This window comes from Myotis myotis, unplaced genomic scaffold (genome assembly GCF_014108235.1).
Source record: "Myotis myotis isolate mMyoMyo1 unplaced genomic scaffold, mMyoMyo1.p scaffold_m19_p_5, whole genome shotgun sequence".
Taxonomy (NCBI): Eukaryota; Metazoa; Chordata; class Mammalia; order Chiroptera; family Vespertilionidae; genus Myotis; species Myotis myotis.
This window is the reverse complement of record NW_023416357.1, coordinates 15,636,373-15,664,159: the sequence shown is the minus strand read 5'-3', so window position 1 is coordinate 15,664,159 and position 27,787 is coordinate 15,636,373. Positions and strand designations below refer to the sequence as shown.

The 27,787-nt window shown below is 46.5% G+C and overlaps 1 protein-coding gene across 2 annotated transcripts; it reads right to left on the bottom strand.

Moving 5' to 3' along the window:
• Positions 1–278: 278 nt before the first annotated feature.
• Positions 279–27,787, bottom strand: OTULINL (OTU deubiquitinase with linear linkage specificity like). 2 transcript variants are annotated; one of them, XM_036309870.1, is made up of 8 exons: positions 27,584–27,787; positions 11,860–12,019; positions 11,751–11,782; positions 11,553–11,644; positions 10,635–10,784; positions 5,447–5,575; positions 3,941–4,210; positions 279–3,161 (listed from the first exon to the last, which is right to left on the bottom strand). In XM_036309870.1, the coding sequence occupies exons 1-8, from the start codon at positions 27,651–27,653 to the stop codon at positions 2,988–2,990; spliced, it is 1,077 nt and encodes a 358-aa protein (XP_036165763.1). In that variant the 5' UTR covers positions 27,654–27,787; the 3' UTR covers positions 279–2,987. The 2 variants fall into 2 exon arrangements, with proteins under 2 accessions (XP_036165763.1, XP_036165762.1); XM_036309869.1 differs by lacking the exon at positions 27,584–27,787 and adding an exon at positions 25,592–26,715.

Here is a 27,787-nt window from a genome sequence, read left to right as displayed (position 1 = left end):
AATTAGAAGGGTGGGATATAAAGATAATGTGAAGAGTTACAAAAGAAAAAGTTCAGCTCCGTCCTGGCCACACTGTTGCTCTCAGGCACCAAGGCTCACGGGTTCAATTCACGGGTTGGGATGCATAAGGGAGGCAACCAATCAATGTGTCTCTCTCACGTCGATCTTTCTTTCTCTCTCTCTCTCTCTCTCTCTCTCTCTCTCTCTCTCTCTCTCTCTCTCTCTCTCCCCTCCCTCCCCCTCCCCTTCCTCTCTAAAATAAAATTTTTTTAAAGAAAAAACAACAACAAAACAACAGGTACCAGGTAGGAGAATTAAACTTGCCTCCTATCAAAAAAGCCAGTCTTGAAGATGACAAAAGTTCTGAGGATGGGTGGTGATGATGGTTGCATGACAACGAGGAGGTACTTAATGCCACTGAACTATATATTTAAAAATGGTTAAAATGGTGAATTGTATGTACTAATGGTAAATTGTACTAATATTCATACAACCCCTCAGTATGGACACACATACCCAACACTTGAGAGAAACACCTAAAATCAGAAAAGACAATGGCATATGTTTTCATTTTTGCTATAATTCATCATTTAAAACAAATAATGTTAGAAAGACACTAAATGTTGGCATCACACAGGCAATTCACCTCCAATTAATTGCTGGCATTTAAAAGTGGTGCTAATTTATATGCAGTTCCTTCTAATTAGTTTGTTACATTCAATATACAACTGAATTAAAAATAAAACCATAAAATACCTCCTCCCTTAAAATCCTGTGTTGATGCCTTCCCCCAAATAGCAACTATTTAAAGGTCTCCTTTACTTTTTCCTTTCATTGTACTGAAATGTCCTGTTTTCACAATTTGGTCTTGCCCCTCTCTTTAAAGAATTCTTGCCCCACTCTGCCCTGTGCCCCAGCACACAGTGAAGGATAGACATAGTGGGTCGCCATGTCACAGAGCCACAGGCTGCCAATCCCCGTGAAAGGGTTTTCTCTTTCAGTCCTGGATAGATGAGGAAATAATGACACTGGATAAGGGGTTGCAAGGCGAGTGGCAATATACAGATGCGAGGTAGGTGCCACTGGAGCCAGAAGTCAGAAGCAGCAATCCTAGGAGTGCTAGTCACAGCCCACGCAGGCTCTCGTCCGCTCTGCTTGTCAACGCAAAGGGTAGAGTTCATTTTTCCAGGTCCCTGTAATGCATCAGGGGGTAACCTCCCACAGTGTCAATTACATGACAGGGCTTGTGCAAAAGCATAGACACTTCCAGGCAGGAAAGGACTGTAGAGATCAACCAAGAGGGCCCGTTTTGTTTGCGTGGCTCTCAAAGTAATGCAAAGTGGTCTGAGCTATTTACTCTCCAACCAGAAAACAAAATCGACAGCAGGCAGAACACAACGTACAATTTAGACATCTGGCTTATGTAGGACACACTGGTGATTATTCAAGAGTCAATGTTATTTTCATACACCACAGCATTTACCATACCTCTTTTTTTATTTATAGTAGAAACAATATGAAAATGCGAGAAAACGTCAGCCTCAAACACATCAAGGAGGCCAGTATATGGTTAGCCAAGATTTGAAGTATTTTGTATTTATTGAAATCCATGACAGACTAGCATAGTACCGCCAAAATAAAAATTACCAAAATAAACTAGAAAAGTATTTCCAAAATTAGTTAGCCCAAGAACTGTCTATTGTTGCTATGACACATTTCCGGAAATAGCTACTGAAACAGCGCAAATGTATTATCTTACAGTTCTGGAGGTCAGAGGTCCGGCCCAGGTGTCACTGGGCTAAACTCACGGCTCTGGCAGGGCCGTGTTCCCTCCTGGACGCTCCAGGGGAGGCCACTCCCTTGCCTTTTCCAGCTCCCGGAGGCTGCACGCATCTCTTGGCTTGTGGCTCCTCCCCCATCTTCAACACCAGCATGTCGCATCTCTCCCTACTGTCCTTCCCTACTGTCCTTCGGGTTTCTCACTTCCCTCTGACTCTCACACTCCTCCAATCCCCTCTTCCACTTGTCAGGACTCTTGTGATTATATTGGATTCCCCTGGAGAACCCAGACTAATCTCCCTCTAACCAGCTCAGCAGACTAGTACCTTCGTTCCACCTGCAACTTTACTCTCCTCTGCATTCAACCCAACATACTCACAGGTTCTGGGATTAGGACTTAACATCTTTCTGGGAAAGTGGAGAAAGGGGGGCATGATTCTATCTACCACGCATTCAATACACATGTCAATACACCACAGTTTAATATTTTCCTGACAGCTTAATAACTGTCATTCAGTTCCTTAATCTACAGAATTTATCATTTTTTATCTATATAAAACATATTAAACTGGCCAGATGTAACAATAAAAAATGCAAAAAGATATAAAACAAATTGTACAACATTACAAAGTAGTGGTCATTTGTGTGTATATGTATAGATATAAAACTATACATGTATACATATGGGTATGTGTGTGTGTATACCCATAATTTTACAGTTAATCAAGTGGTTCTAGAAAATCAATATACCATAGATTCCTGGGAAGCTAATGCTTATAAAATAAGGCCATGTTTATGAGGATCCAAAATCAACCAAAGACAAGATTCTTAATGAAGTACGTAAAAGTCAGAAGCAAATTCATTCTTTCTAGGTTAGTAGGAAAACCTACTCATTTTCTTTGCTCCTGTTGTTGGTCTTGTCCAAACGAAACGTTCTCGTGCTTGTCTAGGCCCACCATGTGTGAAGTGACCACAGCCCTCACGAATGAGGTCAAACCACGACCCACAATGAATTAGTGCAGCTGCTTTGGAGGAAATCACTGAAAAACAGAGAAAAGCCACCTGTGCACTGCTGCGTCCCATGTACCTGTAACTCCAGAGAAGGGCCTCATTCCTTCGGTGGCTACAACACTAGTTTCTGTTTTCCAGGAACACTTTACTGGCAGGTGTGACCACTGTCATTGGCGGGCGCCCGGTCCCCGCCAGACTTAAAAGACAGGTACGTGGTAGTGACGGTCATTCTCGGTCAGCAGGGAGATCTGCGGCCACTCCCTGAGTGGCTCCTCTGGGTAGCAGACTTCAAAGTCCCTGGAGTTAAACTTGAACAGCCTGAACACTTTTATCTTGACCTCAAGGGCATATCCAAGTATAAACATATCAATCTGGGGAAGAGACGAAAGAGAGGTCACAGATACACATTTCCCGATTCCTGCCCTCCCACCAGCGCGGGAGCACGCTCTTCAGCAGCTTGTGACATGGCGTGCTTGTTGACAGACCCACGCACGAACCACTGCGTGGGCACGGGGTTAGGGGCAAATGCAGGGGACAAGCGGAGGAGCATCTCTCTAGACTAGCATGAAGAAATCACAGGGAGAGCTGTTTGGGGAAAATCTAATAAAAAATAAGGGAATGCTCATAATAAAAATTACACTGTTTTCCCACCAGTGTTACATCATTTTAAATCAATTTGTGTAAAAAGTGCAGATGATTTTGTGCACCTTCTGGGAAAGCAAAGCAAAACAATACAAAACAAAAAATCCTTTTCTATGGGGACATAAAAGCATTTTTTGGATTTAGAAAAAAATTCAATAATTTCTATTTATCTGCAGTAAGTAACCGAATGCTTTCCCAAACCTTATCTCATTTTCCGACTGGAATTTCTCCTGGTTCACCTCTGTTGTGGGAGAACCTGTTATCAACTGAGAGGCAGCACACAAGCTCAGAAAGGCTCCCCGGCACCCGGCTGGAAGGGCACACGGCAACCAGCTCGGAGCAGGGAGGCTCGTTACTCTTCTTTTCCGCCCTTCAGGGGCAATAATGCCAACCGACCACTCTGCGCAGCTGGTCTTATCACTGCTGAAAGCAAACACCAAACCTATGTGTTCAAGTATTGCCACTATCCTCCTTGATCAAACACACACAGTTCTTCTGCCCCACGTACCTGCTCTAGTCCACAGGTGTCGCCGACAGAATTTAGGTGATTCATCATGAAGCTCAAAGGATCGGATGACGTTTCCCGGGAAAACAGGAGTCTGAAAAGACTGGGAATGACCTTTTTCATCTTCATTTGTTCATAAACTTCAGTGACCTGATACAGCATGATGAACTTTAAAGCTTCATACAGTTTATATTCCAGAATGGCATCAGAGAAAAGGATGTTGCACATGCTTCCTCTCTTGTGATAATCTCTAATTCCACTGAATTCAGTCCACTAAAAACACAGCCGCAAAAGTGAAACTTAGAAGGGTAAGGCTGAATGTACACAACACTGCATAACCTTTTTTTTTATTATCCTCACCCTAGGATATTTTTTCCATTGATTTTTTTTAGAGAGTGGGGCGGGCGGGGAGAGAAACATCAATGTAAGAGAGACATATGCATTGGTTGGATCGAGCCTGCAACCGAGGTACATGCCCTTGACTGAGAATTGAACCTGCGACCCTTCAGTCCTTCAGCTGACGCCCTAACCACCAAATAAACCATCCAGGCAAAACACCGCATAACTTGTAAAGTACTTATAAAATAAAACTAATAAAGGGGAGTGGAACTTTAAATTTTCATTTTATATCTTTTGATATGGATTTTTTTAAAACCATAAGCATTTATTAGTTTTACAATAACAAACTAGTTTCAATGAAATAGTTTTTCACAAAAGCACCACCCAGTAGGTAAAATACTAAGCAAGTCAGTTTCCTAAAACTGCTTACGATGGCTGGGTTAGGCAAAGGCTATTCCAGCGGCCAACAGTGATACACCAACAGTGCTTTAAACCCACCGCTGCCAGGCACAGTTGAAGTCACTCTACGTGTGTTGTCTCATTGAATCCTCACCAGAACCGTACACGGTAGATACTATTTACAATTCGCTTTTACAGATAAGAACACTGTGACCCAGAAAGGTTATGGTGTTTCCCAAGGAGGACTCATTCCAACAACCCCAAATCTGTTTTTATTAACCAGTTAACTGCCATGATATTTTGAATTTAATTAAAAAAGGTCTGCCACTTGCATCTATTGACACTTATGGCGTACAAATGGTTAAAAGGCAGGAAAAACTCCAACTCAAATTATAACATCTTTGCCCTCGCCCAGTAATGAATAGGGCGCATTCCAGAAGGGCCTTTCTGAGCATCCTGTCTGGAGCTTCACCTTATATTTCTGGGGACACAAAAGCCCATGACCGTTCAGGTTCCTGGCCAGCCCACAAAGGGCTCCATAGCCCGTAACGGGCCTAACTATCATGTAGAACAGCAACACTGCTCTCTCTCATTTGTCACTTGAAAGAGAATGAAGATCAAGAAGAAACCATCAGTTACCTGAAGCAGCTTGCTGCCTGCATCTCCCACTTAGCTGACAGAAAGTGATATGCCTGACATCAGAGAAAAGTGGCCCCATTTGGGGCAGATGCTTTCATCCCTAGCCTTTTACCCCAGCCGCCAAACACTCACCTGTGTTTTCAATAATTCCACACATTTACGCAATTTCCCAAACACATTCGAACCCGTATAGTTCTCAGGACCAAAGCTGTATTGCTGGATCCAATTACAACCTTGTGAAAAGAGCAGTTTTTCAGGAAGCTTAAAAAAAAAAAAAAGATGCCAAAAGTGATTAGTATCTCCATGTTTATTATACACAGTTTGGAATATGTCATAGCACATAATCTCATTTAGCAATCTTCATCTAGAAAGGCTATGACTGCAGTTAAGGAGAACTATATAGTCATTTTTTTTTAGATTTGTGGATTCTGTGATATGGATCATATTCTTAATTCACAATTTCACAACTGATGAAAATTTAAATATAAGATTATGCCTACAATAAATAAATAAATAAATAAATAAATAAATAGAAATGTATCTATGACCATACAAGTTAAAACAAAACAAAAAAAACAAACAAAAAAATTAAATCTACAGAAACGAACTTTTTGAATAAAACATTTCCAAAACTACCTAGATATATCCCTTTAGAACTTATATTTAACCAATGTTAGAGCAACACAGTATATCTGGAAAGATGTGGATTTTAGAATGATGCACGTTGGTGTTCAAACCCAGCCCTGCCACTCGCCAGCTGGGAGGTGACTCAACCAGCAGATAATTTAACTGCTCAGCCTCATCCTCCACTGTAAATCAAGGACAATTTTACAGGATTCTTGTTGGGATTAAGTAAGATTATGGGACACGGAGGAACCTGATCCACCGTAGGCATCCCATGCATCTCCCACCCGCTCAGCTTGTGCAGCAGGCTAGCACACTGCATACACCTGTCAAGTGTTTGCTAGATAAAATGAAACTAATAAAAACAATTCAAAATTAAAAACGTTAAGGAACTAGAACGTGTGTAGCTATATATATATATATATATATATATATATATATATATATATATATATACATGTTATATTTCTTTGCTCCTCCAACTTAAATGTATATCCTAGATTAAGCATACTGCATTAAAAATAAAAATTCAGTTATCACCAAGAAGGCACTATCTTCCGCTGTTAAGAAAATGAAAAAATAAGGCACAGTCTGGGAGAAAATATCTACAAATCACATATATGATAAAGCACTTGCATTCCAAATATATAAAGAATTCTCAAAACTCAATCAATTAAAAAATGGTTTTAATAAATGGGCAAAAGATTTGAACAGACATTTTTCCAAGAAGATAATATGGATGGCAAATGAGCACAGGAAAAGACGCTCAACCTCATAACTCATCAGGGAAATGCAAACTAAAAGCAGAATGACACTAGCACATACTGATTATATGCTAGTGTCAGTGAAACTAGCTGAAACACAAATGAAATAAACAAAAACCCTGACACTACCAAGTGCTGGTGAGAACGTGGAGCAACTGGCACCCTGACACATTCGTGACGGGAGTGCATCATGGTGGCACCACTCGGAAAAGATGGGTGGGCAGGTTCTTATTAAGTAAGCACACCCTTAACATAAGACCCAACAATGCCTGCTGGAAGCCGGTCCATCCTTACTGCTTGACACAGTCGCTGCAGGGAAGAAACATATGTTTCAAGGGACCTGGCGTATATAGCATACTGTTCTTAATATGTTTGTTCCCTTTCTTGGCACTATGTGTTTTATTCAAGGTCACCTCTCCGAGAAAGGTTGTTTCCCCAGTTAGGGATTTTTCCCTGAAGTTAGGGAGGGAATAAAACCTCTTAACTAAGTGCCAGGCGGGTAGTTAATCACTTTAACTACGAGCAATCACCCTTAAGCTACATAATCTTTACTCCCTGGAATGGAGATAAGAAACACCCTAACCTTTGGAATGGAAATTGACAGGATTAAAATCAACTGGTATAAATACAGATGTAACAAGACAATAAAACACAGAACCTGGCTGGAGATCCTGGAGGGAGAACCTCGCTATGCTGATCAACTGAACGCTGCCTCCGTGTCATTCCTTCTTCGCTGACTCTGTCCCCACCTATGGGAACCCCTGGACCTGATGGGGATGGACCCCAGCAAATGCCCCCCAAAAGGAATGAAAACTTATGTTCATAAAGATTCTATGGGAATATTTATATCAGCTTTATTCACAGTATTAAACACTGGAAACAATCCAGATGTCTTTCAGCTGGTGAATGGATAAACAAACTGTCACATTCATGTCAAGGAACATCACTCAACAATAAAAAGGAACCAACAGCATATTCGTGGAACCATTTGGGTGCATTATGCTAAGTAAAAGACCTTGATTCAAAAGGCCACCCACTGGATGATTCCATTTATATGACATCCTAGAAAAGACAAAACCACAGGGACAGAAGACAAATCAGTGGTTGCCAGGGGTTGGGAGTGAGAGGACTGGCTATGAAGGGAAACAAGGGAACGTCTGGGGTAGTAGTTACACACTGTATGTATTTGTCAAAAGTTAACTATAGTAAAAGAGTAAATTTTAGTAGCCCACGTTACTTATAAAGGACAGCTGTCTCTCTCGATGGCAGTTAAAAACAAAACTGAGGGGAGAAACTAAGATGGCGGCATAGGTAAACACCGGGAAATTGTCGCCTCACACAACAATTGAAAATTACCGCAAAGGACTGAGCAAACATCATCCAGAACAACAGAAAGGCTGGCTGAGTGTAAATTCTACAACTAGAAGGAAAGAGAAGCACGCTGAGAGCCAGAGGCGCTGCGGAGGTGAAGTGCAGAGGTACGGCGGCTCGAGCGCGCGAGGAAAGGGGGTGGCGCCTGAGGACGCGGCTGTCTTTTTGAATCACAAACTCCCGACTGCTCTGAACTCCGGTTCCGGGAAGTCTCTTGGGACCCAGGTCTCATACGGGGAGAAGCTGGTCTGTCCGGCAGCGGGCAAACTTGAGGGCGGCTTTCCCTCAGAGGTGCTTGCAGCCGTTACCGGGACACTGAGACGCGCGACTCCGGGCGGAGAATCGGCCATAGCTCCCTGATCCGCCCTTTGACTCCCTGAGACCCCGCCCCACCCAGGCTGCGGCAGAGGCTTTTGCATGTGAATGTACCTAACTGCAGCCCAGGCAGGCAGACCCGGAACTTCCAAGAGAAGGCCCAAGGCCCCGCAGCGGCTTGCATTGCTTCACAGCTGAGCCTCTTTGTGGCTCCTGCTGTGTGGCCTCAGGCAGAGGCTGAATTAGCACCTCCTTAGATCCAGGAGCCACTGTCCCCAGTGGTCAGAGTGGGACCATCCAGATTGCAACTCCTCAGATCCATAAGGGACACACTCAGGGAGCAGACTCAGTGAGCACCAAAGCCCCACTGAAGCAAGTCTTGCCCCAGAAGGGTGTCTTCAGCACAGAAGTTCTCCCACTTTAGACACAGCTGATTCTCACAGCCAATTGGCCTGGAGGTCAATTCCTCCCAGAGATTCTACAACAACCAAGGCACCAAGAGTGCACCAAGAGTGTCCACCCCAGGTAACTGGGGAGGCTGAGCTACTGGGCCCTACAGGACACCTGGCGCGCAGGGCCACTCTATCAACACAGGGAAGCTGCCAAAATGCGGAGACAAAGAAACAGGTCACATATGGCAGAAATGGAGGAAAGCAAACGATTGGATATAGAGTTCAAGGCCACGTTTATAAGGTTTTTCAAGAATTTTATGGAAACCGCCGATAAATTTAATGAATCCCTCAATAAGTATAGTGAGACCATGGAGGACATGAAAAAGGACCAACTAGAAATTAAGCATACACTGTCTGAAATAAAGAATAATTTACAGAGATCCAGCAGCAGACAAGAGGATCCCAAGAATCAAGTCAAAGATTTGAAATACAAAGAAACAAAAAATACCCAACCGAAAAAGAAAAAAGAAAAGAGATTCCAAAAATATGAAGATAGTGTAAGGAACCTCTGGGACAACTTCAAGCGTACCAACATCAGAATTATAGGGGTACCAGAAGGAGAGAGAGGGCAAGATATTGAAAACCTTTTTGAAGAAATAATGACAGAAAACTTCCCATACCTGGTGAAAGAAATGAACTTACAAGTCCAGGAAGCGCAGAGAACCCCAAACAAAAGGAATCCAAAGAGGACCACACCAAGACACATCATAATTAAAATGCCAAGAGCAAAAGATAAAGAGAGAATCTTAAAAGCAGCAAGAGAAAGACAGTCAGTTACCTACAAGGGCGTACCCATACGACTGTCAGCTGATTTCTCAACAGAAACCATGCAGGCCAGAAGAGAGTGGCAAGAAATATTCAAAGTGATGAATAGCAAGAACCTGCAACCAAGATTACTTTATCCAGCAAAGCTATCATTCAGAATAGAAGGTCAGATAAAGAGCTTCACGGATAAGAAAAAGCTAAAGGAGTTCATCACCACCAAACCAGCATTATATGAAATGCTGAAAGGTATTCTTTAAGAAGAGGAAGAAGAAAAAGGAACTCTGACCATTTGCCACAGCATGGATGGAACTGGAGAGCGGATAAATACCACATGATCTCACTCATTTGTGGAATATAATGAACAACATAAGCTGATGACTGTCGGGACTTGGAGGGAAGGTAGGGGAGGGTGGGGGTAAGGGGGAAAGATCAACCAAAGGACTTATATGCAAGCATATAGGCCTAATCAATGGACATGGACAACGGGGGGGTGAGGGCATGAGCGGGGGGGGGGGGGTAGAGGGTAACGTGGGGACAAGGACACATATGTAATATCTTAATCAATAAAAATAATAATAATAATAAAAAAAAAACAACAAAAAAAAACAAAACTGAGTATAATTACCTTTCTGAGATGGTCTAGGCCAGTGGTCAGCAAACTCATTAGTCAACAGAGCCAAATATCAACAGTACAACGATTGAAATTTCTTTTGAGAGCCAAATTTTTTAAACTTAAACTATATAGGTAGGTACATTGTTATTAACTTAATTAGGGTACTCCTAAGGCTTAGGAAGAGCCACACTCAAGGGGCCAAAGAGCCGCATGTGGCTCGCAAGCCGCAGTTTGCCGACCACTGGTCTATTAGCAAACGGACATGAGAGACAGAGGACCTGGTTAAAGGATCTCCCAGAGTTCCTTCGATCTCAGGCCATCCTGCACACCTGGCCGCCGCCCACAGGAGGCCCGGAGTGGCTGTGGTACAGTCACCATCAAGGTGAGTCTCACGTGTTTCCCATGTGAGGACATACCTTAACGATGTCTTTTTCTCTCATCCAGGATGGAAAAGAAAGGCCCTGGCTGAATATCTGAAATAACACCGATCTCAGTGCGTCGTAGTTATCTCTCTTTACTTGTCGAACACATTTAATGTGATACCGCCAAAACAGCTCCTCGTACGCCTAGTGGCACAAAAAGAGGAAGTTCTTTTATAAAGTCCACGGGATAAGAAGTTCAGGAAAGTGAGTGCAATACATTTTCAGTGAACTGTACTCCTAAATAAAGCAGACAATACAAATAAAAACAATTACAAGTGATGCATTGGACCACATGTCATTTCAAAGTGACCTGTGTGTAGAGAGACAGTGCCATGCTAGATAGCACGTTCCTGGAAGCCCCCGGCCAGGGAACATCACTGTGGGGAAGTCATGGACAGCCTGATCACAGTGGAAAACGCTGTACACTTTAAAACCATGCTAAGAGCTATTTTAAATGCACTACCTTTTTCTTCTTCTTCTTCTTCTCCTTCTTCTTCTTTTGCTAGTGACAAGGCTAGGCAGCACTGCTGGGGATGTTTAGCAAAACTGATCCAATGGAAAATTCTAAAAATCCTCTAACTACTTTTGCTAAGCGGACTGATCCCTACAACAACAGAAATCTCCCCTCCTGTGCAGAGGTTTCACAGGCCTGGCCAGGAGAGCCGAAAAGAGCCGATTTTGAGATTTCTGAAATCACAGACTGAGTTCACCCCCGTTCTCGAAGGCATTGGCTGTAGGTAAAAGGCCCAAAGCCAATGGCCTAGCAACTGTTTAGCTTTTAAATTAGAGCCACCGTTGTCCCTTGTGCCACTTTTGGTATCACTGGATCCATAAAGCAGAATGGAATGTTTGTTCTCTGACTTTTTCACACACATATTCTCCATCTTCCATGACCTTGACAAACAGACACACCTTCCTCATCAGCTTGGCTCGGGGCGTGTCCCCTTTCCATTCTCTTGCACAATAGCTGAGTAAATCAACTTCCGCCTCCACGCTGAGGTTCCCTGAACCAAAGGAAAAATAAAAGGCAGTTAATTTTCCCTTTCCTCTTCCTTCTTGAAACCTCTCTGCACCTTAAAAATAAGGAAAGATACGCATGAAAACACTTACTTTTGAATTTTCTTTGCAGATATCCACTCCACCTAAAAGACAAAGAAAATAATAATTCCAAAATTGGGACAAGGATATTTTAGAATCTAAAGATGCTACAACCACCTACCATTTCAGCCGGTGCCCTAAATGGAAGTGCAGCCTTCGGAAGTAGCAGAGGGTAGCCACCAGCAAGGAAACCGCCAACATCACGGACCCCTTTGCTATTCCCCATGCGGTGTCTAAGGCGTGGCTTGTGACTAGTGCCCAGGAGTGAACTTGGCCATTTCCTAAAAATATTTAATTGGAAAAAAAAAATCACATCACAATTCCATAAGTTCGCTTTGTTCAAGGGGGAAAAAAGACACATTGGATAATTTTACCTGCAGTGTCTATGATTGATTTACATAAACACTGCTTACAACATTCAAAAATTCAATCTGAAAAATTAAAGAAACGCCTCGTTCTCCTATATAATCAGTGTCATATACAAGAATATCTTTGTTCCCAAAATTCAAGAGGAAGAGTGGAAACAGAGAGAGTGTGGGTTCCGGAATGCCTCAAACCTGAGCCCAAAGCCTGCTTCTCCTCCTAACCTCACTGTGTGCCTGCGGGAAACCTGGCTTGTCTTCATTGTGAAAGAGGGGTACACCACTGGCCTCCCTGGGGAAAGACGGAATGAAATGACCTGGGAACCAGCACAGGGCGCCCTGCGAGGTGCTGAACATCCAGTGATGCCAGGGATTCGGCCAGGCACCACCCCCCCCCCCCCCCCAGCACATGGGAGAGGGGGACAATCACAGCAGGGGCCTCTGGTGATGCCGCCACCATCCACTTATTCTTAACCCTTTGCGGTCCAATTTTATTTTTGGAATTCAAACAGTCTGGTCCAAATTAATTGACGGGATTGAATGTTGAACTTTTTAATGTTCTTATTTTAAAGTTTAAACCAAAAATTCACTAGTTATATTATTAACTATGTTCAATCAAAGAGTTGATTCTTTAAAACATTTCATAGTGTAGTATCTTTTGAAACATTTCCCCACATGCAACCCAGCACCTTACTGACAATGCATATAATCGCAGCGGTTTGCGGTGTCGACCTCAGCTCCACCTTGGACCTGCTCCTAGCGCCTGGTCTGTCGAGTCAGTCTGGATGTTGGACCGAAAAGGGTTAAACAGTACAGGCCACATCATGGCATCACCGTAGGCACGGAATGGGTGACTCAAACAGCAGGCGCACAGACATCACTGCGGGCGAGCAGCCCTGAGGAGTCTTGGAGACAGATGTGCTGCTGGGTCCACACTCCCACCCTGATTTGACAAGGGGGGCGCCAGACAGGCCTGGAGAGCTCAAACGGAGCACTTGCAGTATTGCGCTAAGCGGGGAGATTCCTAATGATTCTGTTTGCGCATGTAAAATGCTGAAGCCCAAATGAGGAAGAGGACTTCTGAACGGTGGCCAAACCTCCTGGGGTTCATTGTGAAACAGTTTCTTCCGCAGTACGGGGTTTAGGAAAATTCCAGTGATTAATGGAGTAAAAGCTTCCTCAGTTTGGAGTCTCCACTTTTAGCATTTTTGATCATCCTTGATGGGCATTTACACTCTCAATAAAGAATTTACCAGGAGATAAAGAAATGGAAAAAATTACCAGCAAATAAAAATACATATTATTTTTATATTATTACTGAACAGGTGATTATTGTTTAGAATTGATTAAATATTCATTATAGACTTACTCCTACCTAGAAATTTAGTAAAACTTTTTATGAATTGTTTAAAAGTATACAGCCATACTGCTTTACATCTGTAATTTAAACTTTTGCTAATTCAGTCTGATTTCTCAACTTTGAAAATTCTGGTATGTGCAAATATTTTTAGTAAGTCCTTAAATTCACATGAGAACTCGAATATTGTCTGTGATGCACAATTTCTCCTATTGTAGCCATAAACATTTTCTAGAAAAAGGAAACGCTGCACAAGATTTTAGTTTGTTTTTTCTCTTCATATCAACACCATAACAAGTTGAACAACTTTTTATGTCACTACATAGATATACATTATTCTCTTTTTTAAATTCTCACCCTGAGGATATGTTTTTCATTGATGAGAGAGAGAGAGAGAGAGAGAGAGAGAGAGAGAGAGAGAGAGAGAGAGAGAGAGAACATTGATCGGTTGCCTCCTGTACACTTCCCGACTGGGGATTGAGCCCGCAACCTGGGCATGTGTCCTGACCAGGAATCGAACCCTCATGGGATGACACTCCAACCAACAGAGCCACACTGGCCAGGGCTACAATATTCTTTTTAAAGAATGCATAACATTGCAGTCTAAAGACAGACCATCACCTCCCTTGCCATTGCCTAATTGATAAACACTTTCTTGTTTCCATTATCTACTTACAAACATTGCTGAGACAAACATTCCCCAACAGCCCTTGTGGCTCATGACAGCTCTTAGGATAATTTCAAGAAGAGGAAACTCTGGGTCAAAGGGTGTGCACATTTTTAGTTTTGACAGATGTTGCCAAAGTGCCTTCCAAAGCAACACTGCCAATTAACACTCCCACCCCGGCCCGGGAGCGCCCGTTTCCCTGAGTCCCACACCAGCTATGAATTATCACTGCAATCTGCACTTCTTCTTTTGGGAAGAGCCTTTCACAGCATCTGCCTGCCTCCCACTGGGCGGTCTCATCTGTCCATGGACTTGGAGAGCCCGCGGCCTCTCAGCTGGGGCTTGGCTGCGCCCTCGGAGTGGCTCTGCTCCCACGTGTCACAGACTCCATCTGACCTGCTGCATGCCCCAAGTCACCATCTGGCCACTAGGGTATTTGATTTGAGACCCCACACGGGGGCCTTCTGAGCATGAGGCCTGTGATGCAGCTGCCCAGGCCTCCAGCAGGACTCACTGCAAGCCATGGTTCTCCCTGTTCCTACACACACACACACACACACACACACACACACACACACTTCTCTGGCCTCCGGTTCTTATCCTCAAAGTGAAACCCTGCCTCCAACCCAAGAAAGGGTGATAGTATCAACTTATCAGAAAAACACATGAGGCTCAATCCCGCCTTCTCAGGCACGCCTAGAACAGAAGCCTGAACTCCCACTGCCCTCTACCTGGTGTGCCCGCCGTTTTTTGGTCAAATGACTCAAACCAGGTTATCTTGCCTTTGAGTTTCGTAGCTGAGGAATCTTCCAATCAGCTTGGCCACTGCAAATAAAGCCTTTAAAGAGAGAATTAAAAAAAAAAATTCCTGGATGTCAATAACTGGATGACCACTCAAAACAGCAGATAGGGAACACCGTAAGTTAGGGGCCTCGCAAACACTATCGTGAGCCCAACTTTGATGATGCCCCGAGTCAAATCTCATTTCCTCAAGCAGAGCTGAGAGCGAATCAAATTCTCCGTGTCAGAGTCTTCACCGGGGTCCCCCTTCTGCGGGCCTGCCACGGAGAACTCAGCAACTGTCTGCCCACCACCCCTTCCCCCCGGGCCCCCCACCCTGGGAAAGTCCTCTCCCTAACACGGAACTGGCCTCGTGGGATCTGACACTAGTGGGAAGGGAGAGAAGGTCCCACCACCAGGGATTCAGTCATCCGACATAATAAACAGAGCAGCCAGAGCAAGGGCAAGAAGCGAAGGGAGTGTGGGCGGCAGGAGGCTTTGGAGAATCGCCAGGTAGTGAGGGTGGCAAGGAGACGCAGGAAACAGAAGCATTGCCAGGAATTACAGATTTGATCCTCTTTAACGCTTGTCAAGTGACAAAAATGGACACTTCTTTTTAATACTTTTGGACTGGACCACTTGGGTGGTGGCTGAAATGAGGTGCAATATACAAGCACCAGGTGTTTCTCTCATATTAGAAAGCGGATTAACTAGTTCTCATACGTTGCCCCCGTCATCAGTACTCAAACACGCCCAGAGACCCCAACCCACACTATCAGAAGTTACACTTAGTAAAGACACCCCTGAGTAATTCCCAGAACCTCCTGAAATCAACAACGTGGCTGAGACTAAAATCTCATCTGTGATCTCAGACTATATACGGCAGATGAGACCACAGACTAAAACTGGGGGGGAAAATGCCACCGTTTCTTGTGGTAAAATTCTACTTAGAATTTTTTTCCGTTCTCTAAAATGTACCAAAGCTGAAATAATTCAAACAGGAAACCAAAAGAAAAAAAAAAAGAGAGAAAGAAAAACACCTGAAAACAAAACTAAGAGACACTGAAGAGCCGGAAACCGGGTGAGCGTGCGGAGACCCCCGGGAGCCCCAGGCTCGCTCTCACGGAAACTCCTCAATGTCTGGTTGGCCTGGAGCTTCCACGCTGCTCCAGGCCCTTTCCTACTTCCCCTTCCCTGGCCTGCCACTGTCCCTGCTTCTCCTCCCCATCTCCGCCTGCAGCACAGCAGGGCCTGGGGCCCTCTGTGCACTAAACTCCCAGCCCCGGGACTTGCACCTGAAGCAGAGATGGTGGGTCAAGGGCTACCAAGTGGGCCACAGAGGGGAACATTAGGCCAGAGCTAAAAGGCAGCTTCAGTGCAATGTTTGAGACAGCAGCGGGGATGAAGATATATACACACATTAAAATCATCTTGCTAAAAAAATGGAGGGTAAGAAATGCTAAATTTAATTTAATAAATACACCAGATATTTCTGTCTGCTGCAATGCCATGTTATGGTTAATCACCAGGAGATGGAAGGAAGAGTGGCCAAGAGAGACGGGTGGATTAGGAAGCAGACAGAGGGGGTGGGGAGGCGGCACTCCCAGGCAGCTGTAACTCCCCCTGTGGCAAAGAAGTGGGGGGTGGGGGCGGAGTGCAGAAGGGAGGAGACACACACACACACACTCACACTCACACTCACACGCACATCAGAGGTGTTGGGTAAATTTTCCACACTTTTCTGAGCTGTGTCACGGAACACTAATCCCTTTGAAAAACACAACTCCTTCTGGGTGATTCTGATCAAGGGAGGGAGGTACCGCAGAGAGTACACTGGGCCAAGCGGACAGGGAGGGGCCTGGAAAGACCTTCTTCCCCCTGCCCCTCACCCTTTGCTTATACTTCTTCCCATGTGGACTGTGCGCTGGGCTGGCAGGCAGTGAAGTGACATGAAAGATACACAGCCTGTTCGGCCGGGTGGCTCAGTTGGTTGGAGCATCATCAGTAAGAATATGAGGATTGGGGGGGGGGGGCGAGAAATACATACAGCCTGCCCCAGGGAGCTCATGATCTGGTGGTGTGATGTCTTCCCATCAGGAAAGGCTACTGGTCAGCTTGTCCGGGCCCACAGTGCCACTACCCACGCTCCCCGGGGTCAGCGCATCCTGGTGTGGGGGACTGGCCAGGACACAGAATAACACAAGCCCTGGGATGCCCAGGCGGCAGCAGACCTCCATTCCCCAGTGGGCCAGCTCTCTCAGGTCAGTGTGAGAAACTCAGAGGCTCGAGAATAAAGCATTCGTCCAAGCAAACTCAGCAATATGGGAACAGAATGATGGACATGCAGAACAAATCCTGATAGGCCATCAAGGTTTCTAATAATTGGGAGCACTGGGAGGCTATGAGAGATTTTCCAAGGGTCAGCACGGCCGTGTAAAAAACTGAGTTTAAATGGTCTTGGCTCTTGTAAAACCATAGGACGGTTGTTTTTATATCAGTCAGGGGAGAAATATTCAGAAAAAAAATCCTCTTAATAAACCTCTGAAATGGTGAAGTCAAAAGACTTTCTATATGCTTTTGCATTTCAGGTATTAGTTCTGCTCAATTAAGAAACGACAGTTTTCCACTTAGTAAAGTGCTATGACCAACAACTACAAGATCCGTATCACTGAGCAGGAGAAGCACCCAGTGAAAGGCTTTCATCTTGAAAGTCATGGCCAGCAAGACATTCCGTGGCAGCCCTGTCGTGCAACCTACTTCAGCGTTTAGCACAACCCCCACAGGACTGGGCTTGTTTTACCAGGGCTCCGGCGAAACTAGGAGTGTCGGTAATACAACAGGAAACTGCTCCTGGCCAAACACTGAGAAGTGTGTGTGTGTGTGTGTGTGTGCGCGCGCGTGCGTGTGTGATACCATCAGAGCTCAGATGTGTTTATTTATTTATTTATTGGGCACATCTTTAGGAGTGTTAAATGCAACCCGTCATAGTAAAAGGTCTAAGTTTATTTGTCTAAGCATGGAGGGGTTTTAAAACCCGCCCAACTACTAAGTCACAAAAGCTGCAGATGGGATAAGCTTCAGGTGAAGAGCAAGGTCATCCTTCCCGGGAAATCCCAGAACTCCAGGGTCACTTCAGCCAGCCAGCAGGCTCCCTGGCTGGGTGCAGGCAATGGGTTTGGCAAAACAGGCCCGGGACTCTGCCACTTTCTAGCTGCGGGACCTCAGCTAAATTACTCCGCCTCTGTGATCCCCAAGAGTCTCCCAACGGCAGAGACCAGCAGTGACGACTGAGAACTGGAACACAATCAGCCATGAGAGTGCCCGTAACCACAGGCACTAACCACGTAGATGCAGACTCTCCAGTCCCTGATACAGTCTCCCCTCCATCTTCTCTTGGACAGTGTTATATCCCTCTCCGCATGGGCACTCACTCTCTTTCGTGGGATTCCACTTCCTTTTCTGGAATGTTTCTCTTTTCCTGGTCAAAACCTATCATTACTCTATGAATATAGATTAAGCTCCTCTTGCAGGCCAAGAGTTGATGCTACAGTTGTGAACACAACTATTGTAGGGGCGATTCTCAGATGGACCCTCCAGGTGTGTTTGGAGCACAACCACGGCCAGGGCCCAGAGGAAAGGAAGGTGGCTTTGTCAACAGAGGTAACATGGGAACCGACCTAGACCTGTGTCGGATGAGGGGCAGAGCTGAGACCCTGAGGATGCACCAGAGTTCCTGGGGCCAGGAAAGGGAGGGGAGGCCGGCCAGGCTCAGGTCAGCAGGGCCTTTAGATGCGGTGAGAGACACTGGCGTTTAACTGAAGAGCAAGGAAAGCGCCCTAAGGGTTTTAAGCAAAAGGCTGATGTGATCAGATCTGTAACCACAATTTAAGTCGTTATTGCTTGGGGTCATGAGACACGTCTGATTCCTGTCTGATTCCTCTTCTGTATGACAAGCTTTCAAATCTTTCACAGAATCACAGAATGCTTTGCGCTGAAGGCACTGGAATGCCACTGGCTCTCCAAGGCTTGATTCCCTCTCCCAGGTGCTCCGCCCACACTGTAGGTAGGCCCACACTGTAGGCAGGCCCACACTGTAGGCAGGCCCACACTGTAGGCAGGCCCACACTGTAGGCAGGCCCACACTGTAGGTAGGCATATTCATGACGCATCCCCCACTGGCCTGAAGGCACCTCTAAGGTGAAAGCTGACTCTTCATTCACTGTGCACCTGGTCACCTGAGGAGCTGTCACACGCATCTTTGAGGTGAAGACACTGAAGCCCAGAGAAAGCAAGAAGTCTGAACTTGAACCCATATGTTCTGACTCAAGGTCAGGGTGCCCTCTGAACTAAACTACATACATACTGCCTCCATTGAGTGAGTCTCTCCCAAGAATTCAAAACAATGAACAAGCATGAACTTAGAAGGCAGCTATCACTTCCACTAGATTAAACCTTCTCTGAACCAGTTCTCACATGCCATGGTTTGCACTGTCCCAGCCACTCTTCACTGTCTCTTCCTTGTCCTAGTCACTGGTCCCTGAACCCAGGAACCATCCCCGGCAACCAGACGAGACGTCGGGATGGACCCACCACGGATGGAAGCGCACAGCAGAAGCTCCCTGTCCCTCCTCAAGTCTTTACCTCTCTCCTCTCACGAGCCCATCTACCTTTACGTGATCTTTCAGGTCTGTGCTCCTAAAGAGAAGCTGGTGGCCTCAACACCATCACATCACACACGAGAGCTCTGTACTCCAAGTCTCTGGCGCAGGAACATCAATACCACCTGGGCACTGAGAACCACAGTCCAGGGCGCCTGCATCTACAAGACCCCACGCCTCCCACGCACACGGAGTCTGAGGCGCCTGAGATTCTCTGAGGAGCAGAGAATCACCGGTCTGGCTGCCCTGGGCATTTTCCCATTAACTGGGCTGGGGCCCCGGTACCCATCCTTTTTTAAGTTCCCAGGTGATTCCAATGTATTGCCGGTGCTGAGAGACAGAGCGGTGGGGTAAGGCTGCCTCCACCCTTGGCTGTTGCTGTTATCTCCAATATATCATCACATGCCAATTCATTTCCAAAATTACGGTTAAGAGAAATCATGCAGATCAAGGAAAGTCTCACTGGTCGTGTCATCCAACTGCGTGCAAGTGCGGCCTGTGCTTTGCGCCTCTTCTGTTGGCCCATGTGAGGGACGGCGTTTACTAGTCAGCTGTTGTTTTTCTATGGCTGGGTGATTACCTACAAAGGAACTTTCCTGAAATTAATAATAAAAGAGCCCAACTATTAATGTGACCTCCAGGGAGGTGACCAACTCATCCTGGCTGGCCTGGGACTCTCCTGGTTTTAGCACTGAAAGCTCCATGTCCCAGGACATCCCTCAGTCCCAGGCAAACTGGGACAGTGGTCACCAGTCTGGGGTCCTTGGGGTCTGACCCGGGACCCTCTTCCTAGCCACCTCCCACCCCTCATTTTCTGTCTCTCAGCTCAAGTGTCACTTCCGTGGGCAAAGTTTCTCTGCCCATTCCCAACCCGCAGGCTTGGTCAGATCCCTGTTACCTTCTCCCACAGCACACGGTGTCCCTTTCCCCCACAGCTCTGGCCCCAGTTTATACAAGTGTGTTTGTGTTTGATTAGCGTCTGTCTCCCTGTGTAGGCAAACATCTTAAGGACTGCAACTGTGTCTACTTTCTCTCTGCTTTCTTGGTGCTGAGCAACACTATGGGCCGTCAATAAATATTTGCTGAATAAATAAAATGGATCCAGGTAATCCAGATCTAGTCCATATGTCTCCAATACAGAAATGCCAGTGTCCTCTCTCTCTCTCTGGTATGTACCTACTCAGAATAAAGTACATTCCATCCTCCGCAGGTGCTGGATGTAGCCATGTGAGTGAATGCTCAGTGTTGTGTGCAATCTTCAGAAGGCTCTGCTGAGAGGGCTGTGTTTCTTGCCCTTGCTCCTCCAGACTAGCTAGAATGTAAGTGTGATGATGGGTGTTCAGCAGCCATCCTGGACCAGAGTAACTGTGGGCGTGGAAGCTATGCATGGTACAAACAAAGTGGAAAGAGTCTGGCCTCTGACACCATGGAGCCCATTCCAGCCCCGGGGAGCCACCTGGAAGCTCTGACATGGGAGAAATTGATTCATTTGTTTGGAATTGTTCCGTTATTCCACCATATAATTCCACCCAGGAGCCTTGATCTTGGTGGTCCCTTCCGACTTTTACCACGTATGTCAGAAACAGGGAGCCGCCAGTGTGTTTTCTCTTCCCTTAACTACACGTACGACAATGGGAAGCAGGAAGTGAGAATGTGAAGTGGTCACCTAGTGGGATGGTGGGAAGGTAGTGGAACGAGCAGGCACCAGGCAGTCGGGAACTCAGGGTCTCGTCCTGGAGAACTGGGCGGCTCTGGACCTCAGCTTCCTCCCCTCTGAGCAGACACCAGGGGGCCAAGCCATTAACCACTATTTCCTTTCATCCTCTAAAGGCCTCTTTATGTTAATGTGCTTCAGAGTTCTGTTGGAGGTAGACACATCCGGGCACCAGGCACAGGATTTTAAGTATTTGTGAGGCAACTGAAGGTCAACTAAACTCAAAATACTCCTCAGAACTCGCACCACAGGAAATATGCCCTGAGCATGTACAGTAGACACTTGAGAGCTTGACAAATACTAGCAAGTACTCCAACCTTCAGAGGTTGACCTGAACCATAGTTTTGATAAAGAGCCTTCCATGGAGGTGACCAGTTTCCAAAAAATAGCAAGAAAAAAAGGAAGATAGAAAAGACTGGGACAGGGGCAAGAGGGAGTCACGTGTTGTAGGCTCCACATTTTGAATGAATCAATCAACGAGGTATAAATGGGAGAAGACACTGGAACATTAAAGCATGACAAAATGACATTCAGGCAGGTCAGCAAGCATTGGCTGTACAAGGTCTATCATGACAATCAGCTAAGTACCCAGAACTGAATACTGAGATATATCATGGAGAAAACCGACCTAATAAACTCTCTCTCAGTTCAGATGATTCTTCTCTCTGTTTCAGATGCAAAACCGAGACCCAATGTTTATACTAATAATTCCATTGGCTACGCTTGCACTTTAAAGTGAGCAGCCAAACTAATCCTTAGCTACAAACTGAACTCCGTGTTCATTTTTTAAATGCCAAGTAAAGTGACAAAGATCTGATCTTGTCCATGGACATCAGTGCCATCCAGCCCCTCATGCCTAGATAGGGACTGATTACATTCAGCCCACGCAGGCACTGGCTTGCCATCTCTTCCACTTCTCCTTTCCTATCAGCCCTTCTGCTTCCTGCACGGCCTTTCGACCTGTCCTAGCAGTCGACTTGGAAGACACAGAGCATTGAGTTCTCATGGCACTTTAGCGATCACACAGGAAAGCCGAGGCCGTCTTGCCACAGGTCAACAAATACATACACCTATGATTTGCCAGGCGTTATTCTAAGACTTAAGGAAAGATTCTCTCTTTACCAGGTAAGAAAGAATTTTGTTCACTTCTCTTAGTCTTAGGAGACTAAATGCTCCGAGGAACACTCCCTGTCCTGGCTTAGAGGAGGAGACACAAATTGTTCCAAGCATGTGCCTTGATGAACTCCCTCCACCAGCACCCAGCCCACCTCGGTCCTGAGCCACGCAGGAGCTGGTCTGTATGCTGAGGCTGTCCCAACCTGGAGAGCAGGGAGCTCACGTTCACTGTAATGGGGACCAGAGCGGGCAGCCTTGCTTCTCTTTTCCTGACAGTCAACCGTTGACACTGAATAAGATTCTGCTTCTCTCTGAATGGGGCCAGGTCTCCCTTGAGAAACTGACTTCCAATTACTTTATTAGTCCCCCTCTTAGAAGACCAACCCTATTATTCATTAAAAAAACAATAACAGGGCAGCCCTAGCTGGTTTGGCTCAATGAATAGAGCATCGGACTGTGGACTGAAGGGTCCCAGGTTCAATTCTGAACGAGGGCACATGCGGGGGTTGTGGGCTCGATCCCCAGTAGGGGGCATGCAGGAGGCAGCCAATCAATGATTCTCTCTCATCATTGAAGTTTCTCTCTCTCCTTCTCCCTTCCTCCCTGAAATCAATAAAAATATTTTTTTTACAAAACAGTAACAGGGCAAGCAAAGAAAGACTTAATAAGTTATTTTAAATTACCATGTATCTATCATCCAACAATTCTGCATAGACTGAAAGTGAGAGTCACCTGGTTAAATCAACAACGAAAGACTTAAATTCTCAATTCAGAGTTTAGCAAGCATAGCATTTTATGTGCTACAATTTCTGTGATTTGGGTTTATTACCTGGGAATACCAGCGACAGCACTAACAGTACTCTTGATGTCCTAGAAATGGACCTATAACATTTTTCTATATTCTTATTTTAAACATGATACCACCTGTCTATTCTGGCTCCAATTAAATGAAAAAGTAGAAAAATGGAGCATGACTAGAACAAAAGATTACTGGCAAAATGAGTGTGTAAACAAAAACTTTTCTCTGTTGGTTTATTGTGACGTGACATCTAAATATTCTTCCATTAAAATAATTACAAATCAATAAATGGGTATGGTATACAACCTTGATTTTCAAAAATGGATTGTCCCAAGCAACTGAACCGGAGGATTCAAGTGGACAGGAGAGAAAGGCCAAATACAACTGGTCTGATAACTCCTCCGAGTTCCAGAGACTCCAATAGCCATGTGTGAGGAGCTGTGCCTGCAGGAAATTTTAGCGGCTGACGATAACTTTTCATAATCTCTCTTCTCCTGAACCTCAGACCTGAGAGATACCTGCAGCAACAACAATGGTATAAAGATGATAACCCAACTTTACTTTAGAACCGCGTAAGTGTGATGCCGTAACCTTGGGAACTAGAGTGCTCTCGGGTATAAGCCTGCACAGTTTCAGGAGACAGAAGCAGGCGGGTGGTTACGGTGGTTACGAGTCTGTTGTGGGTGGAGTCACACCACCAGGGTTTGAATCCTGGCCACCACTTACTAGCTGGAAACTTTGAGCAAATTCCATAATCATTCTGAGCGTCACAAAGTGGCACTTAGAAAGATTACATAAGACTACCCGTGGGCATGGTTTCCGCATCCAGCACCAAGAAGAGAAGGAAAATGTCCAACGTTATTGTGACGGGGACAGCACTGGGTGCTACAGGTACATAGGACAGCACCTACCCACTCCAGGGAGCCAGGTGAAGAAAGGTCACTGTCAATTTAATAATTATGCCAGTCAAGAATGTCCACTTAGCTAAAACACCTGGTACCAAAAGTTACATTTTATTTGGCACTTAATCTAACAGAAAGGTTGAGAGTAGAAGTATAAAGTGGGGCAAACAGGCTGCAAAAACAACTATGGACCATTGGCTTTAAGCATCCTGGTGTGTGTGTGTGTGTGTGTGTGTGTTTAATTGCAGTGTTTGTTTTTTTCCTAAGTCCTCAAACTATTTTTCAAGTATATTTTCAAGTGTATTTCAAGTATATTTCAGAGAGGAAGGCAGAGGGAGAGAGAGAGAGAAACATCAATGATGAGCGAGAATCATTGATCGGCTGCCTCCTGCATGCCCCCTATAGAGGATAGAGCCTGCAACCCAGGCATGTGCCCTTGACTGAAATCAAACCCAGGACTCTTCAGTCCGCAGGCCAATGCTCTATCCACTGAGCCAAACCAGCTAGGGCTCAAACTATTTTTTAAGGAAGGAAAATATTTCTCCTTAAGGTTATGACTAGCACACCAAGTACCACAGCTACTCACCCCCTCCCCCTTGGCACACACTGCCCACTGCCAGTGCCCCTCCTGCTCCCAGTTCCACTCCTTGAGAGCAAGGCTTTGAGGGCACTGGAATAAGGTTCTAGAATAAGGGCACAATTCTAAGCACAGACTTGTGTTGAGAAGGGAAAGTCTGTACCCCACAATCCTCATCTCGGCTTGCCGCTGACCAGCCAGTGGGTTCCAATCTGCCCTCTCTCTTTAACTCACCAGGTAAACTCACCTGCCTGCCTAGTGTGGTACCTGTGATCCCCAAGGAAGCAGGCCAGACTGCTTGCTCGTGGCAGGTCGGAAACATCTGCTTCATACATAGAGCCAGCCACCCTTGAATGGCTTTGGAATAAAAGAATCCAAGACATTAAGAAGTACACGTTCCACCCTAGCCAGTTTGGCTCAGTAGTTAGAGTGTCCGCCTGTGAACTGAAGGGTCCCGGTTGGATTCCAGTCAAGGGCACCTACGTGGGTTGCAGGCTCAATCCTTGGTCCCGGTCAGGGCACGTTCGGGAGGCAACTAATCGATGTTTCTCTCTCTCTGTCTCTCCCCCTCCCTTCCACTCTCTCAGAAAAACCTTCAGGTGAGGATTAACAACAACAACAAAAAGAAATACACTTTTTAATTAGCAGAAAAGTCTAGGTGAGAAGGAGGGGTCTTGTACCAGTTTGCATGTGATTCAATTTCCTAAATGGGGATTAAAATGAACAACTACCTCATGCATAAGGTAATGATAGTAATAACAGCAGCTACTCTGAGTACTTACTGTAGGCCACGCACGGTTCTAAGCACTTTATAGGCAATAAATGAGCTAACACACAAGCAGCACTCAAACACATTAGCCATGACCTTTATTTCTAAACTTTTGTTTAGCATTAGACTCTTCGCTCCAAACCAAATCTTACCCAGAACAGCATATAAACCAGGAGGGTGGCAGTACAGCTGCTCCGTATATAGCTGGAGTGGGGGGGATCCGGCTGATGGTCCCCCATTCCACACTGGGCAATCCTGCTCCCGGCTCTCCCAGCCAGGCCAGCCCCGAGGGACCACCATGGAGTTCCAAGGCTCCTGAGAACACCGACAGAAAACTCTGAGCCTCCAGTCTTCCCTTACGATTCTCCTAAACGAACGGATGGATAGTGGTGAAGAAGAGCCACCACTCACTTAAAAAGAAACGGTAAAGATGGCTACCAAATCCCCCTGCCCACTTTGTGAGTTTTCTGCTATTGCCCGTTTGCTTTCTGTTGTCAAGTATCCCTTGTTATCCTTTGCTATTATCTCAGAAGCAAACCTTGGTCCCTCGCTTAGGGGTAGGTTAAAGGGCTGTGGCATCCTAGCTTTGACAAGTGATTTTAAACTTTGTTTTTTCCAAACAGCCCCGACAAAGAAGGGAAACTATGCTCCTACGTTCTCGGAGGTTATGTTTGGGAGAGGAAAGTTTTCCATAACCTGATCCTTGAATCGCATTCTTCCACCGCCACGCACCAACTGCAGCCCCACAGGCTGGAGCAGGGGAAAGAATTCCTGCTGGGCCCACGGTGCTGGCACACCTTGAACGTGGTGCATTGGAAGGAAACATTCCTGGCGATTACGTTAAGCCCAGAGTAGGCACCTTTCCGCCTCTCAAGGCAGCTTTTTCCAGCTGTGACCCTACCTCTATTTCCAACATTGCTTTCTCTGCCAAGATAAGGCAGGGAGAAGGGAAGAAAATAACATAATGAAAAGTTCAAACGAATACACCCACAGGAAATATTTGGCTAATTCTATAATAATCCAAGGTGCAGAGAGGTTGGAAAATGAGTTTATTCTCCAAACTTTTGAGAGTGGGAGGTAAGTCGATCACAGAACTCTCAACTGGGAGGGCCCTGGGGGGTCCAGCTAGCCCAACGCCCTTGTTTTACAGGTGAGGACAGGGAAGCCCAGAGTGGTTATGGCTTCTAGGCACACAGTCCTGGACAAAATGATGCCTAAAACTCACGTCCTGCCTCCCAGAATGGTGCTGTTTCCACTGCACCCGACAGCAAAAGCCCCAGCTGTTTGCTGTTGTGAATCAAAAGCTCCTGCTGGGACCAAGAACAGCAATCAATACGCAGACCTGGCACCTGCCAACTTCCCATAAACGCTACAGAACCTGGAGCCCAAATGCAGGGAAAAGGCAGGCTCCCCAAATTCAGCGGTGGGCTCACACCCCTGGAATGGTCACCAGAGAGCTACAGAAGGGGAAGGTGCTCAGAGTGGAGAAGCAGTGGTGCCCACCTTCTCGGAGCTGAGACCAGAAGGATGGCCTGGAAAAAAGCCTTCACGTCTAAGGTGAGGACCCCGCTGCCAACGCAGAGGGCGGGGACCCCGAGGCCCAGGCGCGCCCCAGACCTCAGCGACCTGGGCCACACGGCGCTGCTGCTCTGGTCCCTGGTGACACTGTTGTTAAAAAGCCAATTTTCTGTTGTTTCGCGAGTCTCGCTCGCAGTAAAGGTGTGGGCCACATCCTCTGCCAGCAACGCGCGAAACCCATCAACTTCCCTCCGACGACAATCACGTTCTCAGAGGGGACGCCGAGGGGGACCCCGCCGCTCCCCGGAACCCCCACCCGCCCCGCCCCGCCCCGCAAGGCGGCTTCTCCCCGGGCACCTGCCCTCCCCGCCGAGGCCGGTCTCTGGCTGCCCGGACCCAAACAGCTCTGCCTCCCGAAGACGCAGTTCCTAATCCGAGGCGACCCGGTCCCCGACGGCGGCCCAGTCCTGCAGGGTGTGGGGGTGCACACCGCCTCCGCCCCGGTCAGGGGCCCCCAGTCTGCCACCCCTCCGAGCGCGGGACTCGTACCCCAAACCCGGGACTGGCCGGCGGGCGAGAGGGCGCCCCACGCTGCCCGGGGTCCCCCCACCCCGCCCGGGACCCACCTGAGGCCAGGGCGCCAGGCCGGTCCCGCTCCCGCTCCCGCGCCCGCGGGGGGCTCCTCTGCGCCGCCATGCGGGCCGCGCGCTGCGGACGGGCGCCGAGCCTCGCCGGTGGGTCAGTAGCCGCTGCGGCCGCCGCCAGGCCCGGGATCGCTTCCCAGCGGCGGGCGGGGTGGGAGGCGCGGGGCCGCGGAGGGCGGTCGGTGC

Excerpts from the sequence above, each read along its gene's own strand:
- OTULINL (XM_036309869.1), bottom strand. The coding sequence starts at position 25,739 with ATGGTGGTCCCTCGGGGCTGGCCTGGCTGGGAGAGCCGGGAGCAGGAT. Across the intron at positions 10,785-11,552 it reads GAGCCAAGCTGATGAGGAAG|GCGTACGAGGAGCTGTTTTG; the intron begins GTGTGTCTGTTT and ends TTGTGCCACTAG. Across the intron at positions 3,162-3,940 it reads ACACCTGTGGACTAGAGCAG|ATTGATATGTTTATACTTGG; the intron begins GTACGTGGGGCA and ends TCTCTTCCCCAG.